The 27,304-nt window shown below is 39.1% G+C and overlaps 2 protein-coding genes and 1 non-coding gene across 4 annotated transcripts in view; 2 read left to right on the plus strand and 1 right to left on the minus strand.

Annotated features, from left to right (window-relative positions):
* The first annotated feature begins 3,227 nt into the window (after positions 1–3,227).
* Positions 3,228–3,418, plus strand: LOC119477629. Its single transcript, XR_005204285.1, has one exon. It is a non-coding gene; the product is annotated as a U2 spliceosomal RNA (small nuclear RNA).
* Positions 3,419–4,401: 983 nt separating this feature from the next.
* si:dkey-206f10.1 (adenylate cyclase type 8) lies at positions 4,402–26,888 on the minus strand. Of its 2 annotated transcripts, XM_037751257.1 has the most exons (22): positions 26,739–26,867; positions 20,128–20,248; positions 18,046–18,257; positions 15,938–16,675; positions 14,343–14,492; positions 14,062–14,192; positions 13,828–13,939; positions 13,596–13,723; positions 13,286–13,444; positions 12,710–12,944; positions 12,458–12,628; positions 12,266–12,366; positions 11,160–11,361; positions 10,689–10,781; positions 9,940–10,100; positions 9,757–9,838; positions 9,423–9,581; positions 8,677–8,823; positions 8,345–8,437; positions 7,224–7,338; positions 6,894–7,096; positions 4,402–6,125 (listed from the first exon to the last, which is right to left on the minus strand). In XM_037751257.1, exons 3-22 carry the CDS (start codon positions 18,223–18,225, stop codon positions 5,907–5,909), a joined length of 3,579 nt encoding a protein of 1,192 aa, XP_037607185.1. In that variant the 5' UTR covers positions 18,226–18,257; positions 20,128–20,248; positions 26,739–26,867; the 3' UTR covers positions 4,402–5,906. The 2 variants fall into 2 exon arrangements, with proteins under 2 accessions (XP_037607185.1, XP_037607186.1); XM_037751258.1 differs by lacking the exons at positions 18,046–18,257; positions 20,128–20,248 and having other exon boundaries at positions 26,739–26,888.
* LOC119477274 (protein EFR3 homolog B) overlaps positions 26,757–27,304 on the plus strand; it is a 35,530-nt gene continuing 34,982 nt past the window's right edge. Inside the window, exon 1 of the mRNA XM_037751270.1 lies at positions 26,757–26,894. Coding sequence (XP_037607198.1) covers positions 26,888–26,894 — 7 coding nt within the window. The 5' untranslated portion in view covers positions 26,757–26,887. The remainder of the gene's footprint in view (positions 26,895–27,304) is intronic.

Raw genomic sequence — 27,304 nt, forward strand, 5'->3', positions numbered from 1 at the left:
TTGACCTATGGAACTGTGATGCTGGAAACTTTAATTTCCCTCGGGATCAATAAAGTTACTATCTATCTATCTATCTATTAGGTTGTTATTTAGTAGGCTATACACATTAATGTGCTCATACAAGTGCCCAGCCCACACATTTACTCCAGTGGTAGAAGAAGTATTCAGATCTTCAATAATATCAAAAGTAAAAGTATACATTATGTAGGCAGAATGGCCCCTGTTGGTGTAATATCATTTAATATTGTAGTATTGGGTTGTTATTTCAGATAAGATAGGAAAAGATATTCCTTTATTAGTCCTGCAGTGGGGAAATTTGCAGTGTACAGCAGCAAAGGGGATAATGCAAAAAAAACAAAATGCATCAGCTAACACAGTAAAAAAAAGAGCTAAACAAAGTGTAACAAAATATGAACCATTTAAATAGAAGGAAGTATAAAAATAGGAGCAGTATATACAGTATTGACAATAAACAGACTATTAACAAAATTGCACAAGTGGAAAATGATATTGCACAGTGAGAATGAAATGAAATTCCACCTGAAAATATTGCACGGTATGAATTAAACCTTAGCAGTTATAATGATAATGATATTGCACAGGCATTATACAGTATAGTGCAGTTATTGTCAGTTTTTGGTGTGTAAGTGGTCTACTGGGAGCAGTGCTGGTTGTGGAGTCTGACAGCTGCAGGAAGGAAGGACCTGCGATAGCGCTCCTTCACACATTTAGTAGGCTTAACACATTAATGTGGGAGCAATAAAAATGTAGTTGTTTATTGTGTCATGCTCATACAAGTGCCCAGCCCATAGCATTGCTGTGGTGAAACAACATTTCCACAACTTCTTACATATAACATTACAATGCAAACAACATATTTTGTATCATCTCCCAAACTCTACAAATAAAATGTGCCACAAAAGTTCCTTTCCTAAAACACACTTCTTTTTTTTTTAAACAATCATCCAACCAGAAGAAGTCCTTAGACATTTACAATTAATCATGGCTTTAATGAGTTTTCTTAAATCAGAATATCATGTTTCAAGCTCTGTTGTAAATTATTCCAGCGGGAACTAAGACTTGAGACTCTAAAGACTTGAGACTTGAAGGGAAAACATGAAACAATAAATAATACCTAAATTAGACAGCAATAAACACACACATTGAGTGTTTAATTTTGTAGGCCTATGTATTGAAAACTCTTATGCCTTATTATGTAAAAAAAAAAAAAACACTAATAACTATATATCTAGTTCTTTAAAGGTGGCTTCTTGTGTCAGGGCCATTAGACGCCAGATGAGTTGATATGTGCAGTAGTCCGTGGTTAATCATTGTAGACCTTTCTGCCTCAGAAACATCACAAAGCAAGAACACAACTACAGAGTGATGCACTTCTCACAATAGACGATCTAGGAGGTGGCAGCAGAATACCCGCGCGAGTTGCAGCCAGAACTAATCGAGTGAAGAGAAGCGATCGCGCTCTCCACCATCCTCTCCACTGATAACCCCATAAACCTATTATACCATAGCTGCTGTACCATATCATATTATGCTAATGTAATACTGTCTTAAAACATTATATACTAGCCTATATTACATGTTGCTATATTATTACATAACACTAAGTAGCCTATCATCAGGCAATTTAATCACATTAGCCTAAACATTATTCTGGTTTACACTGTTTATATAAGATAAGATAAGATATTCCTTTATTAGTCCTGCAGTGGGGACATTTGCAGTGTACAGCAGCAAAGGGGATAGTGCAAAAAACAAGATGCATCAGCTAACACAGTAAAAAAAAAGAGCTAAACAAAGTGTAACAAAATATGAACCATTTAAATAGAAGGAAGTATAAAAATAGGAGCAGTATATACAGTATTGACAATAAACAGACTATTAACAAAACTGCACACCTTATAATGTAAGGCAATCATACTGTCATTTTGTATGTAAAATCTTAATCTGCAAACTGTTCTTGTAACTAGCTGTTAGATAAATGTAGTGGAGTTAGTGGAGTAGTAGACCACTTATACACTTACACACCAAAAACTGACAGTAACCTGATATTTTCAGGTGAAATTTCATTTCATTCTCACTGTGCAATATCTTTTTCCACTTTTGCAGTTTTGTTAATAGTCTGTTTATTGTCAATACTGTATATACTGCTCCTATTTTTATACTTCCTTATATTTAAACGGTTCATATTTTGTTACACTTTGTTTAGCTCGTTTTTACTGTGTTAGCTGATGCATCTTATTTTTTGCACTATCCCCTTTGCTGCTGTACACTGCAAATTTCCCCACCACTGGACTAATAAAGGAATATCTTATCTTATCTTATCTTAAAAACACATTTCCCCTCTTAAAGTGAAGCTAGTGAGAAATAAAGTAGCATAAAATGGAAATAAATGTATCTCTAAATTGTACTTAGGTATTGTTACCTTTTAATAACATTGTCATTTAATATAAGCACATTAAAACATGTAGTTTTGAATCTTTGCCAATGCAACATGCAGTATTTGTGTTTTTTTGTATATAAATAGGCCTATATAGGTTACTAACTGCAGTTAGGTCGTATGTCCACTAGAGACTGTTGGAGCTCCATTTGTTTTTGAAAACAGAGACACTTTGTCATAAACAGCACATAATATCACTCACAGAAGACTCTGTCATGACCAGTTTTTTTAAGTGTTAAAACTAATGAAAAATAAACACAGTTGATGTATTGTAACCTTGTTATAACAGTTTCTCCTGTTTTTAATTCCTATTGGACTATAAGGCACCACGTGACCCGGAAGTGTTGACGAATCCTATTTTTTTTACATTTGTTTCTTTAAGTTAAAATACTTTGTCAAAAACAGCACATATTATCACCCACAGAGGACTATGTCATGATCACTCTTTAACGTGTTAACTTTAATGAAAAATAAACACAGCTTAATGTATTGTAACTTTGTTTTAACTGTTTCTCCTGTTTTTAATTCCTATTGGCTTACAAGGCACCACGTGACCCGAAAGTGTTGACGTCACATTTTATTTTTACATTTGTTTTTTTAATTTAAAATACTTTATAGCGATTCTGTGACATTTTCCTTTAACTATCATGAGTTGTACTTTTCTCTTATTTCCTAAACTGTCCCAAAACTGTTACCTTAGTTTTTTTTGACCCGTCAGTGAGAATAGCTGTGCGAAGAACTACTTCCTTAACTCTTATTCTTTCTGGTTATCGCTTCTCGGCCTTTTGGCTAAGATCAAGTGTAGTATCTGTTCTTATCAGTTTAATATCTGATACGTCCCCTACCCGGGGACCATATATTAAATTGATTTTTGGAGCTGGGAGATGGAATAGGGGCTTGCTCCGTCCACTCCGCGCATCGACCTGGTATTGCAGTACCTCCAGGAACGGTGCACCCCCTCTACATGTTCAATATAATATTGAAACTAGGAAAACCAGTTTTGTAAACTAGTGTTTGGTGGATTATTTCTCTGTTGTTACAATGCTAATTGGCATTGTATTTTATATCGATTGAAAGCCTGTTTATTTACCTTCACAATGATGTCCAACTTGTAAGGATCATGCATTTGTGGGATGAGCAGCACAGCTGATTATGTGGGTAGCGCCCAAGAAAAAATTGCCAAAATTATCTGCCAATGGTAAACAGTGTATTCTCCTGTTGGTGTTGACTCTTGTTTTGAGTTGTTTAGTGGATTGGATGATTGAACTCTCTATCAGTAACAAGGAACAAACAAGACATATTGGCTATTTTACACTTTATTCATTTAAAACACCGTCAGGAGCCTCAGTAGCGGTGGAAGATCCATACGCAGCCACAACAGCCTGGCACCTCCTCCTCATGCTGGTCATCAACCTGGTCACACGTTGGTGTGGGATGGCGTTCCATTCCTCAACCAGGATTTGTTGCAGGTCAGCCAGCGAGGTTGTGTTGGTCACTCTAACACGTACAGCACGCCCAAGCTGATCCCACAAGTGTTGAATTGGGTTGAGGTCTGGACTCTTGGCAGGCCGTTCCATTCTCTCTACTCCCACATTGTGGAGGTAGTCTGTGATAACCCTGGTTCTGTGGGGGCGAGCGTTGTCAGCCAGCGTGGTTGTGTGTTCCCTCAATGATGTCACTGGCAAAACAAGGCTTGTCATCGTTAAAGGCCATCTCAATGCAGTGAGATATCGGGATGAGATTCTGCAGCCAGTGGCGATCCCATATCTCCACAATCTGGGACCTAACTTCATCCTCCAAGATGACAACGCTCATCCCACAAATGCATGATCCTTACAGGTTGGACATGATTGTGAAGGTAAATAAACAGGCTTCCCAACGATGTAAAATACAAAGCCAATTAGCATTGTAACAACAGAGAAATAATCCACCAAACACAAGTTTCAGAACTTTTTTTTCCCAGATTACATTTGTGACTCTGATATCCATGGACACTGACCGTAAACTAACTTCAACCCTTACATCCAAAAAAGTAAAACTACAGACTTGTCCAGTCAAAAGAAAAGATCAATTATTTGTAAATAATTGTATAAGGGACAAATGTTAATGGAGTTTAATATCACATCTTTCTCAGAATGAATCATATGCACAATTAAAATGAAATCACACCACTCTGATTTGTTGCCATTACTGGTTTTATTAGCAGAAAATGAAGGCTATTAAATATTTTTTGTAAAAATGATGAAAAAACAAGCATAATATTCCTTGGAAAAATTAATCTCACATTGTTACCATTTTGCTGTAGCACATTATATTACCAGAATGCCAAACTTTTAGAAAACAGCCTTATTTTGAATGCCATGTGTTTAAACATATATATCTGAAGTATAAATACTTTGATCATGGATTCATCAATATTAATATTTTTGAGTTTCTCTGTTTTTTTGGAGAGACTGGTCCCATAGTTTAGCTTGTCATTCTTCAGTTAAAACATAAGAAAACACATAATAATTTGCAGTAACAAGGTGTTCCTTATGTGACAGTGACAAAAGGCATCAGGCCTACAGTATTATTAAATCATTATTACAGGAAAACAACCTCCTGTGTCATTTGGTTTTTGTTCACAAGAGGAGCAGTTACATGGGAGGTGGTTTTGGCATTAAAGTTGGTTCAACAGATACTCTGCCATGGAAATATATCTGCAGCTAAGTAACGAAATTGAGAGTAATAGTATACTGAGGCAAAACTGAAGCACGGTGTGATTTGTCACGATTGGATGTTTGACAAAAAAACTCAGAAATACCATTTCAATAGGAGCTACACACAGGTGAAAAGTATTCACAGCACAATATGAAAGCAAGCAGCAATCGATTCATAAATAATGGTACTTATTATGTCGACCAAAGTCCCACTAAAACAGATATTTTTATCTTAGTGGAAGTGATGTGTCAACTCACGGTACAAAATATACTGAAAAATGGTCAAAATGATGCAAGATAACAGTAAAAAACAAACACTAGTCAGCGTTGTACAGGCCATTGGAAAGTCTATGAGAGGTTGAGCTGGTTGTTTTGAGGTATTTTGTGTCTTTGAGGTCTGGGGATTTGCTGGATTGTTATTCAAGCAAAAAAAACTGTTGGCTTTTGTTAGTTTTGTATAAAATGAACTTGCTTAATACTGCTTATAATGTGTAGATATGGCAATAAACAAATAGAAAGCTTATGAGCAAGATGATTCAGCATAAAATATTTATGTTTTAGACGACAGGAAAGCAGAGGAGGACACAGTCATGGAGAAATCAGGAAGAAAGGCTCTGGTAGGATTTGTTTGCACCCTCTTGTGAAGTTATTTAAGTTATGGCAAAGTATGAAACACACACACAACAAAACTGTAAACCCGTAGAAACAATATGGCCGGGCTGTGTCCTCCTCCACCTCTAACAGTCCTCTCAGCATTGATGGGTGCAGGGAGTCCGACCGAACCCCCCGTTGGTCTCTCTCATCTTCTCCTTGTGTCTGGCCTGGACCAGACCGAACACCACCCCTGCTAGCGTCATGCGTCCTCCCGTCCGGTTCCCCCCCAGGCGACCGTCTGTCCCAACGTTGGCCCTCTTGCTGCGCATGGTGCTGATGAAGTAGGTGCGGACTTTCCCCTGACGCTCGCTCACCTGCAATGACAGCAGCGGTCACACAAATGTGGTAATCCTTTCTCGATGACCCTCAAGTCTTCTTTTTATTATCAAGACCTCCTCACAAATAAGGTTAAGAGGTATTAATATCTAGGGGAGACCAGGGATGGTACGAAACACCTTTTGTTTGAGCATCAGTAACTCAGTGGTTGTTCGTGCCAGATCTCTCGAACTTTGATACACGGTACCTATATTTATTATACAGTTTTGTTGAATACTCAATTCTGATTGGTGAATCACGGCGTTCTACAGTCTGTTATTTCTTTATAACAGACCGTTGCTATGTATAACAGACCGTTGCTATTGGCGCAGTTCTGATGTCGGACTCTGGCAGATCATTTTTGTGTCAAATTATTGATTATTTATTGAAGTAGCAGTGCAATAAGCGGGATAATGTACAGCTAGCGGTTCATTGTTGTGAAAGAAACCCCTTAAGGGCGATGAGAGACCCCTCCGCTTCGTGTCGAGTCACTGTCGGGCTCGCTGATTGGTTAAACTGACAGCGTTACAACTATCCCAGTGTTACAACACTCCCCGGTCTCCCCTACACATTCCATGCACTAATGTCCCTTATCTTTCATCTGTTTTCACCAGTAGATGTCCCCCTTGTTGTATTTGTCCTCTTGTGCCAAGTTTTCTGAGCCTGAGAGACTGACCTTTAGCGGTGCTGTCTTTTGACAACAGTCTATTTCACTCTACTTATGTGTAATGTCAGTAAATGAACCACCCCTAGCAACAGCCACTCACCCCCTTGACAAAGATTTCTCCACGTAGCTCCAAGACAAAACCCCACTCTGCCAGGATCCTGCGCGTGGCCTCCGGTACCTGGATGCGTCCTCTCACACCTGTGCTGTCCATGCGGCTGGCAAGGTTCACTGTTGACCCCCAGATGTCATACTGCGGCTTGGTGGCACCGATCACCCCGGCGACCACCGGCCCGTGAGCAATGCCTGTTTTCAGTGGACAAACAATGAATTTGTATCAAATCTATGACACCAGAAACGCTTGCAGAGAGAACCGTTTATATCATCCATCCACTGTTTGTATGTGTAGGACGTGAGCCACTTAGCCACTTACCCACACGCAGCTGGAAGTTTTTGGCAGTGAACCTATTAATCTCTTTCAAGGTCTCCTGCATTGCCAACGCAAACAAAACCAGCTCACTCAGGTGATTCCATTCATCCACAGACGCCTGAGAGAGCGAGACACAGAGTTAGACAGATGAATGAATTAAACCTTTATTGCCACTAAATTTGCTCTGCACAAAAAGCACAAAAGGACATCAAGATAAAGTCAATGACAGCACATAATACAACATTAAGCATGAGCATCATAAAAACCAGGGCTGTCCTCGACCAACAAATTCTTAGTTGATTAACACTCACATGATTTTGTCGACTACTCGAATCGACAGATCTGTAAAACTGAGTTTCTCCACAAAGAATCACACAAAAGAACCACTTTAAATCTTGTGTTTACCAGAGATGTGCTCATAAGTTTCTTGGAAATTTTTTCAGCATAGAAAAAAGCATAAAAAAACGTCTAAAGAAATCTTAGTCGACTAAAACCAAAACGACCGATTAGTCAACTAATCGACTAGGAGGGGGCAGCCCTAATAAAAACATGATAAAAAAAGCATAATTTGGTAAATCAATAAAGGACATCAGGTGCAAGTAGGGTTGCACAGTTTTTAAAAAATATCTAATTGTGACTATTTTGACTGATTGTGATATGATTTGCGACATTAGAGGGAATGATCATTTCTACATCATTATTCTCATTTTCATTGAAAAACATTAAAACTAGTATGGTGAGATTTTTGCAAGGATCTGAACCAAGCCAAGATGTTTTCATAAGTCTTTAGAATATGATGGTAGGCCAGGACATCTCTGCAGCACATCAATATTTAATTTAAAATGGTATTTTGACACACATTTCATCTTTAACAAATTTCCTCCTCATCCTGCAATTGGAAAATTGCAGTAGGCCAAATTGTGATGTCGATAAAATATCGATTAATCGTGCAGCCCCAGGTGCAAGTTCAGAAAAGTGCAGAGTTCAGACTATGTGATCAAGGCTTGTTAAGCAGCTGAATGCTACGTGGGGTAGTTAGATAAAGAGAGAGAATGAAGCAAAGCAGGTGTGGATGATGGAAGGACAAAAAAAATGAGCAGAATGTGTAGAAGAAGACGTCCCACCTGTTTGTCTGGAGCTAAGCCAGAGGCCGCCATGTAGCAGCTCCCAATGGTCTTGATCTTCTCCACATAGTGGAAGTACGACTCCTCCAGCAACTGTGAAATATTTAGAGATAAAAACGATCAAATCACTCATCAATCTCATAAATACAGTAGACAGAGTTATGCACTTATAAGCAACCCCCTCTGTCAACAGCATGTCCACTACTTCTGCTTTATTTATTCTTATCAGCTAAAGAGGCAGGTGAAGACAGAGCTCTTCTAATAGGGAGAATACCATATAAATATACCGCGGATAAATATATACATATATCTGAAAGATGTCTCATACTCACCTCATCAAAACCAGCAATGATCTCATTGAGCAGTCGGAGGCAGTCCACTCCTTCATGTTTGATCTCTTTCTGTTCAAAGTACTCGTTGAACCCGGCGATGGAGGCAAACATGACACCTACGTCATCGTAGGACTGGGAGTAAAGCTCCTGGAATGACAAATTGTGTCACGAAACTGTAGTGAATAATCAGTTTCACTCCCTGGCTCAATTTATCTGTATGAGAACTCCTCCTTCCTCCGGTGCCTATCTATGCTTACGTCATATACCCTCTGGAGCTTTATGTAACTAGTTTGTAATATATTCCTGTATGTTCTCTAAACCTCAGAGCATTACAGATTAGAAGGATATGAACCAGAGAAATTAGGATCTGATTGTTTCACATCAACTTTCATCCTAAAATCCTCTTTGTTTGACTGGCATATAGATGGATTTATTCCGTAGGACATTTAGTTATCAATGCAAGACAGGTAAGCAGTTCGATAAATTACAATAAACTGTACAAATGTGTGAAGGCATTCAGTAAATAACTATTATAAAGTCCATTGAAACATTGTAAATGAAATTGAGGTTGCTCAACTCCCCTTCCATATAATATGCTTATATAAAACTAAAATATTTCCTCTACATACACCTTCATATATTTTTGTGCTCCCCTGATAAAGGCAATGAAGGCCGAATGATTTAGGAAACAATCATAGTGTAGGAAGAGGGTGACCCAGTCAGAGTTGAGGTCGTGTTTTCTGCACCTCATCATGCTTGCTCCGGTCCAGAAAGTGTCGCGCCACGTGCACAGGCAGGATGTTGTGTAGTAGACACTCGTTGTGTTCCCGCAATTCCCTCATGTCCTCCACTTCCTGTTGGGCCTGCAGACGCCACAGGAAGTCCAGCCTGGCAGTGGCCTCCCACTGGAAAGTAAAAGATAAAAGACAAAACTATCAGAGGTCAGCTGCAGTGACAGTCGACAGATTTGGACTGAATAATACAGGTTAGAAAAATGTAGAAAACTGCGATTAAAAATACTAGGAGCAAACTAAACTAAAAAGAAGCATGCTGGGAAAAGTTCTCTGAGTTTAACAGTACCTGCCGTCCGTTGTAGAAGACAGCAACAATACACATGGCCATGAGAAGGATGGCGATTCCTTTTCTCCTGACATAGTGAGACCTGTGCAGAAATGAGGTGGAATATAGAGATGCAAATTTAGTTTTTAAAAAAAAAGAAAGGAAAAATGTGACTAAAGAGAAAAGAAGTGTTTTTGCACCGACCTGTGCAGCATATCATGGCGTGTGAGAGTGAGAAAGGCCAGGTGGATGAGGTAGGAGTAGACGGCGACCGCCAGCAGCAACACCGCCAGCTTCAGTAGAGAGTTTAGACGCAGGAACACGGCACAAGTCACCATGGCGATTACACCACTCAATACAAAGATCTGAGGAGACAGAAGGAGTCAAGAAGATGTTAGAGACATTGACTGAGTGAAGTCAGAAGAAAAAGGTAATTGGGTGAGAAATATTTTAGTCAAGAAAATGTGATAACATTTTATTTAAAGTAATAATATCGGAGATTTTCATTTGAATAAATGTCTGTTAAGTCACTATCTATCGCAGAATGACGTAACACAATGCTGACTGATCCTATTCATGAAAGCCCTTGCATTTGCAGTACTCCACACTGTGCGTCTGTGGCAACATCCCCGAGAAAAATCACAAGCGGAGCACAGTGAGCACTGGTTGGTCTGCCAGAGAGGATAGGAGGAGCTAACGCAACAGACTTGCTCTTCAACTCACTTGTGTGTGAGGCGACATACTGTTTTTTTCAGTCACACGATGTCTGATCTAGACAGCCCACAAAAAACTGGATTGTCTTATTTCTCAGTTTGTGGGTTGGTAAGCACTCCAGATACCCAAATGTATATGCACAAGCACTGAAAAAGGGAGTTTTTCATGATATATCCCTTTTAATAAGAGAACAAATGTTAGTGTTGACAGATATTGTTGTTATATGTTGATGTCTTTACCTCAGGGTAAGTGCAGACGGTGAGTGGACGTGAGGCTGCGTTGGTTCTGTCCATTACATCGGCCTCCCCTGTGTCTGTGAGAAAGCACCATACCTGGGCACACAGCACAAAACATACAGATCACGTAAAACCTTTGACATCTAACACAAGACTGAAAGAAGTAATATCAGAATGACACTTCTTATTTAGACATTTAGGTTTTTGTATTTTTTAGTTGTATTTGGATTCAAGTGCCAATCTGTGCCTGCCCTGGAAGTATAATCTGCTTGTCATCTGAGGCAAATTCTCCATGTCAGCAGGGAGGTGCACCTTTCTCCTTTATGCATATACATTTAAGGGGGGATCATGCAAATAGCAGAGTATTTACTAACGTTCATGTAATTTGCTTGGTCCAGTTTTATGATGAGTACATCAATATAAAAAGGAAAGTTGTAGTAGGGAAAATAAACTTTATTCAGTTTAGACTCTTACCATGTCAGTAGAGGCCAAGCCAAAGTTGATGACGATGGCGGTAAGTGTGAGGAGGTTGCGGGCGCTGTTGTTTTCATGGATCCAGCAGCAGATCTGCTGCAGTGGTAAAGGAGTGCACCTGAACTCCTCGGCCAGGGCCAACAGCAGCAGCAGCATGTAGACGAGCAGGAAGACTGAAAACTGTAGGACGGCCGGGAACAGCCTGCAGAGGAAGAGGAATGGAGGAAAAAAGTTAAATCTGATATTGTTCAGTATCTATAAATACAGATTCTTTAGGATGTTTTAATGAAGAATTTAATTTAAAGCAACAATCCATAACTCATCTGCTAATAAACTACAGAATCATCATGTGTCATGTTCTTTGAGTTTATTTCACCTTATATATAAATATATTTATATATAATAAATATATAAGCAAATAAAAAATTTGGAAATTTAAAGAGAAATAAATAAATAAAAGAATAATTATAATTATTTTTATTATTTTTTTACATTTATTTGTTCATTTATTTCTATATATAATTATTTATGTATTTTTATGTATTTAAAAAAAAATCTATTTATTTATTTATTGCATATAAATTACTTTAATAATATATATTGTATATAATATATATATATATATCAAAATATTTTTTCTGCATGTTTTAATTATTTTCAATTTATATATTTTTATGTCATTTATTAATTTTAATGTATTTTTGAAATATATATATATATTAAAAATACATACAGAAACAAACAAACGAATAAATGTGAAAATAAATGAAAATGCTTAGAATTATTCTTTTATATTTTGTTATATTTCCACATTTATTTATTCTTTCATTGTTTTCTCTTTATATTTCCACATTTTGTATTTAATTTATTACTTTTTTATTTATTTCTCTTTATATTTCCACAATTTTTTAATTTACTTATATATTCTTTTATTTATTCTATATATTTCCACATTTTTTTCTTATTCTTTTACAGATATATTCTTTATTATGGCACTCCTTCGACTCCATATAAATGAACTATACAAATCTGATAAATCCATAAAAATGAAATTAACTAGTGCTAACAATGTGAGCTCCGACTGGACAACGTCGGTGTCTCCCTACCTCGGTGCAGCAATGAGGGCCTGGGCAGCCATGAGGAAGAGGAGCATGATGAAGGAGCAGACCAGGTTGGAGTTGAACATTTCATCTCTCATCTGGGAGAACTGGACCAAACCAAAAGAGATCAAACATCGTTTACTGTGTGGCATTAATTTATTTCCTCCTACCAAACAGTGTCTGAACCAGCGTCTGTACCTTGTCCTCGATGTGAGCGTCTTTGAACACCAGGGTCAGCGGAGTGATGTGCTCCCTGTGCATGCGATCACTGCTTTGAACCTCAATAGCATGTCTGATGCGTTTGTTGATCTCCTTGGAGGAGGACCGCCATATGTTGGGCAGCGAGCCATTCGTAAAAGAGGCCAGGATCTGTAGGAGAAGAATACGATGGTGTGAGATTAATCAGGTGCTTAGTATCAACAATAGAAAACTTGTTTAGAAAACACCTACACTGTTCATGTCAATGGAGCTCCCAAAGGGCAACTCTGGGTTCGAGGTTCGATTTCTTTTCTGGACTTTGGGGGGCTCAGCGTGACCGACTTTGTTCCTTTCCTCCTGAGGGCAGATGAGGAAAGTGTCGATGTTGTGTTTGAGCAGAAACTCGTTCCTGTCGCGGCCGTGACCGGCTTCTGTCTTGTAGGTGCCTTCCAGACAGTCCAGAGTCGCCCTCGAGATGTGGATGCGTCTGGATGAGAGAGAACAGAAGCAGAGAAATGTGATGGTAATGCACAAAGAAAATGCTCCCCAATCATAAGAAACATTTTAATAATTTCATTCAGAATGAGTACATGTGCTTAGCTTTTTACATATACAGTATGAGGAAGCCATAGACTTGACAAGCCTGCAGTCTGTCAAGTATCATCTAGTGGTAGAGGTGGGACCAAGTCATTGTTTTGCAAGTCACAAGTACAAGTGAACAATCTGAGATAGATGAATAACAGTGGGATCTGGAAATATGTAGTAACCCAGGAAGAGATCAAAGGTTTCATCTACTGCTGGTCGCTGGCACCAGCAGAGACCACTCACCCTGGTATGCCCCCGGCCTCCAGCATGTTGGCGATGCCCACGTCCCAGGACCAAACGTCAAACTGCCATTTCTGCAGGCCCAGAACGCCACACAGGACAGAGCCTGAGTGGATCCCAATCCTCATGTCCATGTCAAATTTCAGCTGCTTACGCACAGACCTGGCGGTGGTGGGAGTAAAGAAATCGATCCCGTGAGACTAATCAGTGATGGCTACTGTTCTTTCTGCACATAAACTGAAATTAATTGCATCATTGTTTTGCAAAAGACGGCACGATAACCCCTCAAGATCTCCAGTGAGTTCAGACTGACCGTATGGCGTTGATCATGTCGAGTCCCAACTCAACACAATGACGGGCATGGGCACGCTGTGGCTCAGGGACCCCTGACACACAGTAGTAACAGTCCCCCAGGATCTTTATCCGCATGCAGTGGTGCTCCTGTGATGACGAAGAGTCAAGACATCAGGGAAAAGAGAAAATTAACTATTGATAGAATAGAAAATATATGTTATTGAGAAAAAAAAAAGAGCTCAAATTCTCACATCTGCCAGTCGGTCAAAGCGTCCAAAGAGCTCGTTGAGGGTTCGGACCAGATCCTGGGCCGACAGGTTCATGGACAACAGAGTGAAGCCCTTGATGTCAGCAAAAAGGATGCTGCAAAGACGAGACAAACAGTCGTAAAACAAGTGGTATGCTAACATCGTACACACTTAAATTCAATTTCAATAGAGATTACTGTTGAAGTGTTTGTTTCCAGTTCCAATGTGTGTGTGTACCTGACGTCTTTGTACTGGTGGATGTAGATCTTGTGAAACTCCTGAGGGTTGAGTTCATCTTCCAAAGAACCCATGTCAGCAGTCATCTCCACGGCAACAAAGCGAGGCAGGATTGACAGCACCAGACGCTCCTGTGTGGCAAAATAATAAACTGTATTTGATGGTGTATGGTGTAACCAGCATAATGCTTCAGGGGTCAGAGGAGAATTTAGGATGCACAGCCAACTGTGGTCATAATAAAGTATTGCTAACCTATAGCACAATGGCAGCAGTGACTGTACCTGTCTCTGGTTCTCTTGCTCTAGTTTGAGGCGACCCTCGATGCAGCGCCGCGTCTCCAGGAACACCTGTCTCTGGGCGTGGTCTGTCAGGTAGTGGATGAACAAGCCGGCTGTGTTCATACCCAGGTACAGCAGGCCTTTGGCAAGCACCTGCATACAAGAGAGCATTTATGCAATTTAATTTAACCCAATGCATGTGGGCTAAGAAGAGGATAAGACATAGGAAATGGGGTCTTCTTCTTCTTCTTTTAAAGGTACTATTGATAACATTGATATCATTCAGCCACTAGATGTCACATTCTCCCTCCACCGCTCCATTGCATTTACGTCACAACAAGTTATTGCCAGGCACTTACCGTCAGTCTCCACACTAACTGACGACCTAGAGATACCACGTAATACCAACGTCATTTTACTATTGGCTCACAAGCCTTGTTAGAGGTGGGAACCAAACATCAGATGTCTTCCACAGAGATAAACAAAACATTAATTTTGGACCTGCCAACATTTTTAAAATGATTAATTCAATATTTTTTTAAGGAAAAGCAATCATTTTATTCAGCACCTTTCTAAAGGCTCTATAGATATATTATTTTCTAAAAAAATATACTTCTACATAAAAATCTTTAATTAACTAGAGGAAGGTCAGAGGGACATTTTAGTATGCGTAGTAGGCTTGTAGACGACAATAGCTGGGGCTGTAGATAGGAGAAATAATTACGAAAATAAAGAAAGCTGTTGCCATAAATGGAAATAAAATCAGTTCAATGCATGGATAAAACATGGCTTGTTCTGCACAAGATGCTGGTGAGCTCAAGAGATAATTTTTACACTGAAATATGAAAAGGTTTGAGAATTGGGAAGTGCAAAGACAGACATTACATCATCCCCGTGCAGGTACCTCCAGTTTATTAGTTCATTAGGATCTGGAAAATAAAACTGGGCAGGATATAAATATATATGACTTAGCTCAGAAGTAGACTAATCTTTACCTGTAATGGACTAAAATGTTATAGTATAGTATACTAGTATACTAAAGAAGTGTTATTTAATAAAGCAACATTTTTGGTTTGATAATGACAGTGGTGGAAGAAGTACTCAGATATTTTACTTAAGTAAAAGTGCAAATACCACAGTCTAAAAATACTCCATTACAGGTAAAAGCCCTGAATTCAGAATGTTACTTAAGTAAAAGTACAGAAGTATTATCAGCTAAATGTACTTAAAGTATCAAAAGTACTCATTATGCAGAGCGGCTCCTTTCAAGGTGTGATTTTCTGACAGAATATCATATTTTTCTGTTCTTATCACTAACAAATACATATTAATGTTGGAGTTCTTTAATTTGGAGTTGGATACTTTAAATACTACTGGGTAGATTAGTAGTATAGTACTGCATCATATCATAAAAGCATATCACATGTTTTTTTATGTAAAAAGTAACTAGTAGCTAAAGGTGTCAAATAAATGTAAATAATGAAAATTTCAGACATAGCACTTTGTAATATTTTTTGGACGATGTTTAAAAAAACAAAAAGTCAATGAAATAAGTAATAATAATAAAAAAAAGTGAAATCAAAAGCTGATTTCCTCACCTTTCTGAAAAGCACAGCATCATTGTAGTGGCGCACTATCTCCACCAGGAAGTGCAGTACTGAGGTGAGGGAGCCGGCACATATGGCCCACAGCAGAGGTAACGGCAGCAGCGTGTATGTGGCGAACAATGTGAACAAAACATACCACGACGGATCTATTTCCAGTCCATACACCAGTCCTCCCATCACCTGCGTGGTCTGCGACAACCAGCTGGCTAGGCCGGCGAAGTGAAGCCACCGTGGGGGCATGGAGTCTTTGCAGTTTAGTACCACGATGCACAGCACTATAGCTAGCACCATGAAGATGCCCGTCAGGTAGCCGCGCAGAGCGTCCGGGTCCGCCTCGGGGGCCAGCACCAGGTACAGAACCAACACGTGTAGCTTGGCAACCGCATCGAGTACATTGTTGAGGGCGAGAGAGTTGCGTCTCTGTTGGGAGTAGTGTTGCTGGTAGAGTTTCTCCAGGTCACGAGACTTAAAGGTGTGCCTCAGGCTGGGCATGTAGACTCCACGAATTGTGTGGCCCCAGTGCAAAAAGAAGTCGGCATCGCTGGCGTATTCATTATAGAGAGTCCTGCCACTGTGTTGTGTGCTGGTGGAGCCACGGGCCGGGTGCACTCTGAGCGAGGAGGCGCGGCGTTTTGTGACCCCGCGTGACGCCTTGTTGCGAATTTGTCTGTTGATCTCCTCCATGTAGGTATCCGTCACAAACATTTTACTTGCTGGCTCCACACCCACCTGTCAAACACCACAGAACATCAGATGTGTTTACAGTAACATCTGCTACTTTTCCTGTTCCAGTTCTGAACGTCATACCATTCCTTTAAATCAGGAGTCGGCACCCTTTTTGATATTAAATATTACAAAATATTGATTTTAAAAGTTTCTTGTTAATCAGTGTGCCATATCAAAATTAAGGTTAGCATTAAGTTTATTAGAACACCACATCAAAATTTTAATCTCCAAAGGATATGTAATGTTATTCCATCCACATAGGCAACATGCATAGAAACAATTTAATTATATTATTATTGTAATTATATACTGTATGAGAGCACTATACAAGAAGGTTGCCCTCCTTATAAAAACATCCACATCTGAGTTGAAATCATTGACCCTACCAACCTTCCACCAATCTTGTTCATCAGCAATAAACTTAACAAATTCTGAGAAGAAGGCAACGAGTACTAGCAAATCAGAGGCAGGGGGGGGAAAAATCCATCAAACTACCGTAAATGACAGGCCGCGCAACTGCCAATAGTTGTGAAAGAGGTAATTTGACATGCGGATGAGAGGGCAATTCGACATTGCAAAAAAACTCTCTTCCACACTTATTGCTAGTGGTGCCAATGGTGGCTTACATGCTTAAGGTTGCCTACCCCTGCTTTAAGTGATAAACAGGTTGTAATGGTCCAGAAATGGCTTTATGTTGAAAAGCACACTGATTGATTATGGCCACTTGAAAGTAGGTGTCTTTTTATCTATGTGGTGATGGATATACATTTCTTAATAATCATTTCCTTTAGTGTGTTCTATTGTTTTTTGTGCATGTTAAAGATTCTGCAAAGTTACAAAGTCCAAAGTCCACACCGAAGGGAGTTACTCTCCCCCACAGAAACACTGCTCCTGACCTGCCTGAAACACCTCGCTTGAAGTCCTGAATCAAAACTTCGACCACCACAAATTTAATTCCATTCACCTCCATTGTATTAGAGTGATGGCAGGAATCTCAAAACACTCGACAAATACTGTGAAACCAAGTGAGAAAGTAAGGTTTTTTGGTTATTTGGGTGAACTGGCCCTTTAAAGTATTTGTTCAGTTACATTACTTGAATTTAACATTTCGTTACAGCATTGGTGGTCTGGACTCATTCTGCGGTGGCGATGCAGACATTGTCAGACATTGGAAACATGAGTTTCAGTTTAGTTAAATTTGATTTGGTTTGTGTAAAATGAGGCAGTGGTTCAGAGGATACCACATCTTTTCCACAACACATCGTCGTCATAATCTTGCAGGGGAATATGTACAAAACAATAGAAAACGAAACAGTACAAACAACAGTTCCATCTGGATGCAGCAAATCTACTGATGACTGATAATAAATCACCTGGGCGCTGAGCTCCTGTTGGTTAATGATGTGTTTTACAGCGTTCTGCCACAGCATCTTTTTCCGCCGCAGCCCAGGGGACAGGGTCGCGGTCAGGACGGTCGGCTCACGCAGCCCCATGTGGGAGGCCTGAGTCGTCTCAGAGAAGGTCACCATGATGATGAGCTTAGCTGACCTCATCTGCTGGTCTCAGATCAGGAGGAGGCAGCAGCCTAGAAGGTGAAGAGTGTCATTGTTGAGGGTGAAAAAAAGAGGAAAAGACGTTTTTTAGTGAGGAGTCAGACTTGCTTTTTCTCACACTATCAACAAAGTCATTCTTAAAGGGACACTCCACCAATTTTATACATTAAGTTCAGTAAACTAGTAATGTTTAGTACGACTCAGCCCTTGAAACTGCATAACATCTTAAGTGGCTCTGTCAAGATGATGACGTCACGGTGGAATGGAGGAGTTTGACTCAAAGTCAAGATATAACGGCTAGACTCTCGACTGTTGATTTTCTTCTCTTTTACTCCGTCTCCGGCGTGTCCCAGAACTTTATGGAAGTACAATATTAAATTGCGGGAGTGTTGCAACTGTTGCACATTTGGTCAATTCTCAAATTGTACAAATTTTGAAACAGATTAAAAACAAAAAAAGAGCAAAATCACATGAAAATGCGACAAATTGAGCTAAATATCATAATTTCTGGTTTTATATAAACACATTTACTTACGTAAAGTAGGCCCTGTTAAATTTAGTTCACTTCGCAGATGTTTTTTTTTACTTTATGTTGTAATGGAGTACTATCTTGGCCAGGTCTCCCTCCAAAAAGAGATTTTAATCTCAAGGGACTTCCTGGTTAAAGGGCGGGTCCATCTGCGTTCTGTTGCGTTTTGGTCAAATGAAAACGGCCACTCAGCTGTTGCAAAAAGCAGTGACATAGGTTACCGAAGTAAGCTTATCAATAAGGTTATGAATAATGTGAACGCTAGCACTAACTGGGTCAAAGTTAGCTGTGCTAAGTTTGGAAATAACTGAAAGGGTTAGTTTTCATTTTTTGAAGTGGGGTTGTATGTATACTCCTGCGTTCTGTGAGGTAAAATTATGTTTTTTGATGAATGTAGTCTGGTGGCTTTGAAGAGATTGATATAACGGCTTCAGTTACTGTCTGAATGGGCTGTCTGACAGCGAGGAAATCATTGGAAAAGCTCTGAAAATTCATCTTTTTGATGAACATTTTAAACACCTTATTTACCGCTGCATCATCTCTACATCTTCCATACTGTTTGCTTTCTACTGTAGTGTTGACTGATTTTGCTGAATCATGAAAATCTCAGTGTGAATACACAGCAATTGATTTTAAAGCCTTTGTGGCTCCTGAACTTGGGCCAAAAATAATAATATCAAAATCATCTTTAGTATTTAAACCTGTTTAAAAATGATGATCTATGTGGACAGAACTGGTGATGCTGCACACAAACAGCCACCTGGTATAGGCTCCACGTGTTGACACAGTTTGTGCCAGAAGAAAGGCAGCTTTCCAACAAATTATCCGGCGGCCAGATTTAGATTAGATTTAAACCTGAGCTGGTTAATGCCTAGAGTTTAACTCCTCCATGCCCTTTTGGCTCTGTAGATGCTGCTGTCCCACCCACTCTCAGTCCACTGTCAGCAGTCGGATTGTCACACACTGGATGTGATAAAAACGCTTCATATTAGAAGAGCTGCATTTTAATCAAGGCTGTCATTATTACGGCAGCTGAAAAATATTCAGCCTGTGAGTGAACGCTGTGATATGGCAGCATTTTATTTCATGGACTTGTTGATCACATCTCTCCTGTCAAAGGATCACCTGTTATTCTAATATTCAAATAAAATACAGACTTATTTACTACATTTTAATACATGCATGCACTATTTGAATTTAGGCTCCCTGTATCACATACAGTAGTCTACACCTGTTCTGGGAAAACAAGAGATGTGTAGAAGCAGGATTTCTGGCACACCTACTTCCCAGGTGCATGGAGAAGGGGAAAAGTCTAAAGAGGTCAAAGCACTTGTAGTATAAAGAACAACTTATCAGACAAACACACAACTGACCTGTATTGTTTTTCATATCGTGTATCCTCTCCTCATGTCCAGCATTTGCCGTAGGGTACACCTGTCCAGCCCTTCATAATCCAAATTTGCTGACTCCATCGCACAGGAAATGCATGCAGATCTGAAAATTAGGGCATAATCCATGAAAGGGAAAATGAAACTTGAAATAGTCCTCACTATGATGACGTGTCCAGAGAAGAGCAAATGAAGACAGAGGAGGGATAAAGATCCAAGCCAAGATGTGTGGAGCCGTTCTGGCAGGATTGTAGGTCAGCACCTGGACTGTTTTGAAATGAAGTCAACGACTGCCACGAAGTAGAATTGCAGGAGCGAGGAGTGCAAAGAGGATTACTAAATCAGCAGCCACTCTCACTGGCCTGTGAAGCTGAGAGCATTGGCACCAAGACAACGGCAAGATAAATGCAATGCTCTCAACCTTTGGCCGAGTCGACCAAATCTTTAAAAAGCAGAGTTGACATTTTAAATTAAACAGCATTATGATCAGCGCTTTTTCATATGCTCTCTCTTTCTCTCTCTATATTTTTCTTTTTCATTACTCCCATTCTGATGTCATCATGGAAATTAAAAAGCAGAGTTGCTGCCTCCATATTGCCTTTGCACTCTTAGTCATGTCAGTGTGTGTATGTGCAATTAGAGCCATTAGGGTGAACAGTTAAAAACATTACAAGCAAGGACGCTGAATCATCTCGTAGCTGGTAATAGCACCCTGAGGTGATTCAACAGCAAGTGGATGCTAATGAAACTGCCTTTAGTAAGCATTTAAATTCAGATGTTTCTATGTGACCAACATTTTGAAGGTGAAAATGTGTTTCAAACAATTGTGAGCTACTGTGTGAACTTTGGGGTATTATTAAAAAAACACCAGTGGCATGTTAATCTGATGAAAACCACCGACATTGTTCATTTGGAGCTAAAGGATAGGTTCAACATTTTTCAATCCAGACCTTATTAAAATGCTGTTTCCCATCAATTATGTAAGGGCTTAAAGGTACAATGTGTAGGATTTGGCGACATCTAGTGGTGTGGTTGCAGATTGCAACCAACTGAGCAACTCTCCGCTCACTCCTCCCTTTCCAAAACTGCGGTGAGCTGCCGTGTGCAAAACTGTGGTAACGCCGTTCACCTCGCTCAGAGGCCATCCTTACCATAATAACACTACTTTAGAGGCAACGGAAGTAGGACGGCAGGTGGCGGTACCACGGTTTTGCACTCTGCGGCTCACGTTACCGCAGTTTCACAAGCGTGTTTCGGAGAACTGCGGTGGCCTTCAGGTAATGTCAAAACGTGAATGTCTCTCTCTAGAGCCAGTGTTTGGTTTGTCCGTTCTGGGCTACTGTGGAAGCATGGCGGAGCAACATGGCGGACTCCATGAAGAGGACCCGCTCCCTATGTAGATACCTGCTTTTTGAAGACAGAAAGCTATTTCAGGATTGTCAGACATGTCTCTGATATTCCAATGATACAAAAAGGCTTTCTGTCATGTTCTACCGATGTTATTTCTCTGTAATACATACGCAGTCAATCGGTTCAAAAATACCAAATACCAAAACGTATTTTTTATCTTCTTCTTGAAAAACATTGTAGATGATTGATTGATTGAATTATTTTCTCCACAGGGTCTCATTAAAGATAATGAAAACAGTGATATACTCTGCTGCTCAGTGTCTTCTGTCTTATGGTTGTTCTTGCTATATCAGGCTGGATAATATTAATGCATCTGTAACCAATGTACAAATGGTCTGATAATTCCGTGGCATTGTTGGATATTGTTGTATTGTGTTTTATTGGCACTATGTGCCATGTACAATTGTCTTTAAATGTGATGGGTTGATTTGATTGACTGAGTTCTTGGTGCATCCTGATGTTGTTTTTCACAAGTTATCCTTCAACAAATGAGATGGATTACTATTTTCAGATTCTCCTGTTACAGTTAAGAATGTACCTGTTAATAGTTTGCTGCTATTCACAACATTGAGACAAATAGTATATCAGTAAGGTAACAAGAGAGGGATTGAATTGTCAGACCAATAAAAGAAAAATATCAAGAGCAACAGGTGTGTTGGAACAGACAAAAGCCCCTCAGTATTAAGATGAAGAGCACCTATAGGGCTGATAGCATCAGCAGGTCTGTGGTCCTACATGGTTGTAAGCTGGTTAAAGTTTCTGAGACTGGCTTTGCTAATTGTGTACAGGCCCCTAAGGCTGATCTAATGAATTACCATCTGCCCAACCGTGACTATGTATGGTCAGACCTTTCTTGCTGATTACTGTACATCTAAAAATAACCGCCAGGTCTTAGGCAATTAGTTCTACAGTACTATAACTGCTTGTACCACATCAGCTCTTTTACACTTGGCAAGCATGCAGTAAAGAAAGCACCTTTGAACATGTTTAATGAGATTTCACTGTTACTAGAAACAATAAGATGAAATCATTGTCTGACATAGCGAAGTCTTTGTCTTCATTATGAGCAATTGGGAATTAATGCCCGTGAATGTCTGTCTGATGCGCAAATCTGCCATTTCATTTACTGACTCTATTTGGAGCGCCTGTGAACTTGTGTCCTATCTGAGGGAGGAGTTAGGATGAATTAGTCCGCTAAGGGGCAAAACCCCAGAAACTAATTGGCCTAACTTCTTTGGCCGTCCGCTAATCAGTTGATTCTCATGCGCTCAAGCGGCAGAACTGACCCTTTGGCCTACGTGCTTGGCTGCCAAACATTTCAATTATGCAGGACGCAGGGATCTATTTGCATCTGTTGTTGTTGTTGTATCGCAAACGCGCTGTGTAAGCATGGGTTGTGTTGTAAGACTACAGTTGGACGGTGAATGCACGCTAGCTTTTGTTGGCAGTCGCACAAAGCTCTTGAAAGTGAAGACGTGTACAGGTCAGTATAGGGTCAAAGAAGTAAAACAAAGATGTTGACCAGAGCAGAGATTGTGCTAGAAATTTGTCGTTCCCCACCACACAAAACCTTTAATGTGTTGCGTCAAAAAGATTTTGCAAATCAACAAACAAACATGAATGGATTATGAGACAATGGACTTCCTACCAAGCAGCATCCATCCCTAAAGATGGAGGGGCCCGTATGGCATGGTGATACTAAGGAGCACGAGGCCAAAGGTCTGCAGGAATAAATGCTCCCTTTGAACGTAATGTTATGACAACTTTGCCTGTCCAACGAGAAATATTAACAATCATATCACACAGAGGCCTTGCCTTGGGGGCGCCCAGACCCTTGGGCCCCTGGGCCTGTCCCGAGTAGGCCCGTCTGGTAATCCATACATGCAACCATCCTGAAATACCTTTATGAGGTTCACATTTTCTGCAAATGATGTTCTACTCTTGCACTAAAATACACTAGCAGTTACAAGTTGACAATCCCTTCGAACCCCTTTGTTTTGAGCTGTAGCTTAGCCATCATTAACTCATCATACGTAAGATGGTGTTATCCAATTCTAAAAGGGTTACACACTACCTAACGGGGCTGAACAGATAAAGAGGTGACAGCAGCATAGCAGGACAAAAATACTGGCTTAGATGGCTTAAGAGACCCTGGGAAGTAAATGCATTAGAGGTCCACTGAGAAGTTTAGACTTCAAAAAGGTGGCGGATAACGTGACCTGTCATGTACAACAATTATGGTATATTGTCCAGAAAAATACTTTGGTTTAGGTCACACAATTTCAAAGGACTTCAGGAAATCGCAGACTGTTTTGCTCGTAACAATCTTCTATCAGATTCTCCTGACTCACTGCTGTCACCAACTGGTAGACATAAAGACTTCCAAAAGCAGGATGTCCCATTCACAGATACAGGCTACATACTGATTTTAAATATTTTTTTTAAAATTCTGTCTGATAGTCACACTGAATTGCCTTTTTGTTTCAATATTCATCAATTTTCATTTATTCTTGCATCACTGAACACATCGGAGAGGTCTGGATGACTGAACTCTGCAACAGTTCTGCATAAATTAGGATATACTGTATGATCTGGGATTGTATAAATGAAAAGGGAATTGCAGACTCTAAATAGGTTAGAATCAGCAGTGGTGGAATAAGTATATTTTACTTGTGTTTGTAAATACTCTGTTACAAGTAAAAGTCTTCATTCAAAATTTTATTAAGTAAAATTATAAAAGTATTAGCATCAAAATATACTTAAAGTACAAAAAGTAAAAATACTCATTTTACAGAATGGCCCATTTCAGAATAATATATATTATATTCTTGGATTATAATTATTGATACATCATTTAAGTGTTCCAGCTGGTAAAGGAGGGGCTTATTTTCTATTTTTTATCTATATACTGCTGGGTAGCTTCTGAATTTCACCAAGGGATCAATAAATAGGCTATCTTTATCCATAATAATCCATAATAATTTATTTGTTGATTATATTTAGTATTACTAATCTGAATCACACAGTGCACTTTCATAGACTAAGCTACTGGAGTTACCCTGCACTATACTCGTTTTTAACAGTCTCTTCTGCACTATATTCACTTTTTTTAATAGTCGTGTATCACAGCTGTTACCCTGCGCTATATTCAGTTTTAACAGTTTTCTTCATCTCCTTGTATTTTATATATCTGGTATATTTTTTTGTACTTTGTACTAACTTTCTTTACTGCCTTTTTACTAACATGTTTTTGCACTATAGAACTGTGATGCTGGAAACTTGAATTTCCCTCGGGATCAATAAAGTTACTATCTATCTATCTATCTATCTATCTATCTATCTATCTAAAGCAGCAACTGACAAGCCTTTAATATTAAGTCTGTTGATTAGAACTACAAAGCACTTTGGGAAAACTACAAGAAAAATAAATAGATACAGATAAACCATCCCCACTCAAAGATTTAAAACTGGAAAGCATTTAAAGTCAGTTTTTTTATGCATTTTAAATAGTATTTCTAAGGTTTCTATGAGGAAAAGCATTGTTGACATCCTATACATTTTCTTCATCTCCTTGTATTTTTATATCTGGTATATTTTTTTGTACTTTGTATTTTGCACTACTAACTCTTTGACTGCCTTTTTATTAACATGTTTTGCACTATAGAACTGTGATGCTGGAAACTTGAATTTCCCTCAGGATCAATAAAGTTACTATCTATCTATCTATCTATTTTTATTTTTGTTTATAGCTTATTTTGTAAATTGTACATTTTTATTCTTATTTTATTCTAACGTTTTATCTATTTCTTTGTTATTATACTGTCTGACTTGCACCAACAAAACCAAAGAAAATTCCTAGTGTATACCTCTTACACCTGGCAATAAACACCTTTCTGATTCTGATTCTGATTCTGATCTATCTATCTATCTATTTGACACATCAATAATAATATTCACTGTAATTCAGCTCAGCCATGATGTGGAGAGTCACAGTAACTCATTATTATACTTCTTAAAAATCACCCATAAGGCTGTAATATCAGTTAATAATAGTTTATTTTTGTTTATAGCTTATTTTGTATATTGTATATTCTTAGAATTCCTTTTTTTAAATTCTATTTTATTCTAACGTTTTGATCTATTCTTTTGTTATTATACTGTTTGACTTGCACCAACATAACCAAAGCAAATTCCTAGTGTATACCTCTTACACCTGGCAATAAACACAATTCTGATTCTGATATTAAAGCTTTTATTTAATCAAACATCTGACTAAGTATTTGTATGATATCCTGTTTTGTCTTTTCCAGTATTCATCCAGTAAAAACATGCAGGGTTATTAGTGTTACAGGTTTACTGGGCACTTGTTCCAGCATGCCTGTGGTGTCCAGTGGTGGGCTGTCTCACTGTTTACCTCCAGCTATAGCAGCTACAGGAACAGCAGTAACGCTGTGACTGTAAGGTGTCCTGGCATAGTTGAACTTTAAGAGAAGGAGGCTGACGTTAACTGTCCGGATGCCACACATTTTAAGGACTTTAATTGCGCTCACTTCATGGTAAGTAGTAACTGGGTGTTGCCACTAATTAACGTTCAGCCAGTTAGTCTCGTTATAAGCCAGTCTAACGTTAGCATGCTACTAGCACAGACGAATGCTAGCTAATATGAGTAATATGAGTTAGATTTGATAAGTTTGATAAGTTTATGTCTAAAGCTAATCAAAATCAGGGGGGAAGTGTTGAAACACTCAGGTAAAGTAAAACGAGAGGGCAAAGTTAGATGAAAAATCTGTGACAGCTAGCATTGCTAGGATTAGCATTAGCATTAGCATTAGCATTAGCATTAGCATTGCTAGCATTAGCATTGCCAGCATCAGTTTTCTCATTAGCATTGCTAGCATTAGCATTAGCATTGCTAGCATTAGCATTGCCGGCATCAGTTTTCTCATTAGCATTGCTAGCATTAGCATTAGCATTGCTAGCATTAGCATTGCCGGCATCAGTTTTCTCATTAGCCTTGCTAGCATTAGCATTCAATTAATTTACTGCCAACTGTCATATTTTTCTCTTTTGATGTATAATAAGATGTTACATGATACTATTTTGCTTGTCACGGGTCAGGTCAAACGTTAACACCGGGTGCTTACCGTATTTTTGATGGGTTAAAACATATTAAAATGTTAACTTACTTCCACAGGCCAAAGACAATCCAGATCCAGCGGTTTTCCTGATTTTTCGAGCCGCCGGTGGAGACTCCGTTCGGGCGTTGAAGTGGAACTTATCTCGCTGCCTCTGTGGAACCTGGAAGAGCAACGCCGCCTTGTGACAAGCATCCAACATGACAGGTGGGCAAACACCAAACCCATTTACACATCTGTCCTGTACTATGTGTGAAGTACAGGAAAAGGTGTTAAAGTACCCTCCAAAAGTTCAGTGAAGGACACTGCAGAAAGGAAATTAAAACTAGTTGTATGAGCTGCCTCATCCAAAATCAACAATAAGTCACACAGCTGATTATGACAATGTTTTGTGAGAGAAGCTTTGCATCAGTTTTACAGGTATACATAGATAGTAACTTTATTGATCCTGAGGGAAATTCAAGTTTCCAGCATCACAGTTCCATAGTGCAAAACATGTTAGTAAAAAAGTTAGTAGTGCAAAGTACAGCAAGATATGCCAGATATAAAAATATAATACAAGGAGATGAAGAAAATGTATAGGATGTCAACAATGCTTTTCCTCATAGAAACCTTAG

The sequence above is a fragment of the Sebastes umbrosus genome, chromosome 18, assembly GCF_015220745.1.
Source record: "Sebastes umbrosus isolate fSebUmb1 chromosome 18, fSebUmb1.pri, whole genome shotgun sequence".
Lineage (NCBI taxonomy): Eukaryota > Metazoa > Chordata > Actinopteri > Perciformes > Sebastidae > Sebastes > Sebastes umbrosus.